The sequence below is a fragment of the Octopus bimaculoides genome, chromosome 7 (genome assembly GCF_001194135.2).
Source record: "Octopus bimaculoides isolate UCB-OBI-ISO-001 chromosome 7, ASM119413v2, whole genome shotgun sequence".
Lineage (NCBI taxonomy): Eukaryota > Metazoa > Mollusca > Cephalopoda > Octopoda > Octopodidae > Octopus > Octopus bimaculoides.
In genome coordinates, this window is record NC_068987.1 from 59,456,734 (window position 1) to 59,459,826 (window position 3,093).

At 36.4% G+C, this 3,093-nt stretch overlaps 1 protein-coding gene across 1 annotated transcript in view; it reads left to right on the plus strand.

Annotated features, from left to right (window-relative positions):
* Window positions 1-3,093, plus strand: part of LOC106867699 (ganglioside GM2 activator) — a 52,287-nt gene that overhangs the window by 30,190 nt on the left and 19,004 nt on the right. The window contains exon 2 of the mRNA XM_014912654.2: window positions 2,647-2,851. Coding sequence (XP_014768140.1) covers window positions 2,647-2,851 — 205 coding nt within the window. The remainder of the gene's footprint in view (window positions 1-2,646; window positions 2,852-3,093) is intronic.

A 3,093-nucleotide genomic window follows, 5' to 3' on the forward strand; every position in this document is an offset into this window, starting at 1 on the left:
CTAAGTTAATTTTCTTCCCTCTTAACAATCAGACATTTGGAACCAGCAGAATAATATTTTTAAATGTTGCAATAACGCAATGATCTATTGTTTGCAGAAGTAACGTTCGATTTGGTGTGTTTGGATTAAATAAAATATCTGGATGGTGACAGAACAGATTTTGGTTGACACGGCGCATTATCTGTGGTCAGTAGTTCACGAAATGGAATGATTTTAGTCTCCAAAATATTTCTAATTCAGATACAGAGTTCCATGTAACCAATCCTCAAACAGTAAAGGCGGAACACAAGATTTCCATTTGAATGGAATTTTAACTTTTACCTGGCCTTTGTCTTTGAATTTTCAGCATAATGCACAAGCATGGGGTTTAACTTACAGTAGTTCCAATTGCATTACCTCTAAACAGTAATGATAGCCGATTTTTAACAATTTCAAACTTGGAATCAATTTTTTGCGATATGACTACTTGCTGCTAAGCGTTTCAAAAATAAGCTTCTTTCGTTTACGCCGAGAAATTTTTGAGGATGGGAAACCATTTTCCTCAGCTGTTTCTTCTTTTCTTTTCTTTTCTTTTTTTTCGGGTACATATTTAACGTTTCATAGCAGCTGGTACTTTCGGGTACATATTTAATGTTTCATGACAGTTGGTACGTAAATATTTAGTGCTATCACTGAATTCTAAAGAAAATCTATAGAGATATTATTGCTAGCAATTGATATTTATGTACTGACTGCCGGAAATGTGTTTAATATGTAAATTGGTCTATCCAATAGTATTACAACGCTAAACTCAGTTGAGTATTTAGGCAATGCGTTCGTAGCTGGTTCATGGGTTGGATGTGGGGCTGATGAAAGAGCAATAACTCTTTAAATATACACATTACAACAATTGACTATTTTTTTCTTTTTTCGATCGCATTGGTTACATAAACGCATTCGTATACGAAATGTCGTAACTTTCAGTGCTGGCTCTGAATTCAGTAAAAAATTTGTAGAGATAAACTTAAAAATTATATTTTATATATCTTTCGCCTTTCTCTTCATCGTTATATAAGTGGTGTATTCTACCTCATATGTATTTGTATTCCCCACCACCTCGAATGCCTCCTGTTCAAAGTTCGAAACTTAATAGCGAATAAAGAATTATTATTATTATTATTATTATTATTGCCTTTGCACAGCTTCTAACGCTGGAGATGTACTACAGTGTCAGCTGTTCACTACCAGTGAACTAAGGTAACACCTCTTATTTTTCGACTGGTAGAATCGTTAGCACGCGGGGCAAAATGCTAACTGTATTTCGTCTGTCGCTACGTTCTGAGTTCAAATTCCGCAGAGGCCGACTTTACCTTTCAGCCTTCAGGGGTCGATAAAATAAGTACCAGTTGAACACGGGGATCGATGTAATCGACTTAATCCCTTCCCCCAAAATTTGAGGCCTTTCCGCCGAGGTTGACTTTGCTTTCATGCTTTCGGGGTCGGTGAATTAAGTACCAGTGAAACACTGGGGTCGATGTAGTCGACTAGTCCCTTCTCCCAAATTTCAGGTCTTGCGCCTATAGTAGAAATGATTATTATTATTATTATTCAGTAGTTTATTTTTATAACATGCTTTCACTTCACTACCGAGCGCAGCTCTATGTGCCTTGGGTATTTGCTGTGGTTTGCTGTGATGCTCTTATGGTTACTGTATTGAAAGTGTTTTGCGTAGGATATGTGCTGTGCCCAGTAGTGCAATTTTCTGTATGTTATATATATTTGTAAGTCCTGGTGTTTTTGTTATGTATTTGTCTGAATATTTTTTTTATTATACCTAAGGCGCCTAGTATGATAGGAATTGTTTCTGTATTTAGATTCCACATTCGAGTTACCTCTATTTCCAGGTTTTTGTATTTTGATTATTATTATTATTATTATTATTATTATTATTATTGGCTGAATCGCTAACATCTCAGACAAAATGCTTAGCGGTTCTTTACATTCTGAGATGAAATCCCACCGAGATCAACTTTGCCATTCATTCTTTCGGTGTCGGTAACATAAGTACACTTGAGCACTGGAGTCGACGTAATCGACTAGCACCCTCATCCAAAATTTCAGGCCTTGTGCCTCTATAGTAGAAAAGATTAAATTATTTTTGGCAGAAATGTTAACGAGTCAGAGAAAATGTTTAACGGCATTTTCCGGCCCTTTACGTTCAGATTTCAAATCCCGCTAAGATCAGCGTTGGCATTCATCCCTTCGGCATCGATGAGTCCTCTCAAAATTACTGGCCTTGTGCCAAAATTGGCAAGAATTATTTTTACCGTCATCATCATCATCATCATTACTCAGAAGAATCGGTAGACAAAATGCTTTGCGGTATTTCTTCCGACTCTTTACGTTCAGCGTTCGAATCCCGCCGATTTCAACTTTGCCTTCCATCCTTCCGAAGCTGATAAAATAAAGGACCAGTCTACTTGACTATTCTCTACTCTCTCACATTTCAGGCCTTATTCTAGAAACAACTATTTCTGTTCTTTTACTCACTTTTCTATGCCATTTGTTTTGTTGGTATAATTCTTTTCCTTTTTCTCAGAAATCGTTTATCTTTATTATCGATATTTATTTTTATCTTTGTTTTATGTCTCTCTTTTGTTTTTAAAGGCAAAGACCAACATCGTGTCATCACAATAAACCACATGAGAATCAACCCAATGCCTATTGTTGCGCCAGGAACGGTCTACTTAAGTATGGCAGGTACATTGAGTCACGATCTCCCACGACGTTTGACCGTTGACCTTAATGTCACTAAGTACATTTTTAAGGTGCCCTTCCGGCTGCCCTGTTTCAACCGAAGATTTGGTTCTTGGTAAATATATATATATATATATATACATTTTAGGTGTGTATGTATGTGTATGTGTGTATGTGTATGTGTGTGCGTAGTTAGATAGATAGATAGATAGATAGATAGATAGATAGATAGATAGATAGATAGAGTGTGTTTGTAAACATATGTGCGTGTGAATGTACGTATATTCATATACCTATATATTCACACGCACTTATTTGGGTGTGTAACTGAGTCTCTCTCTCTCTGTCTCTCTCTCT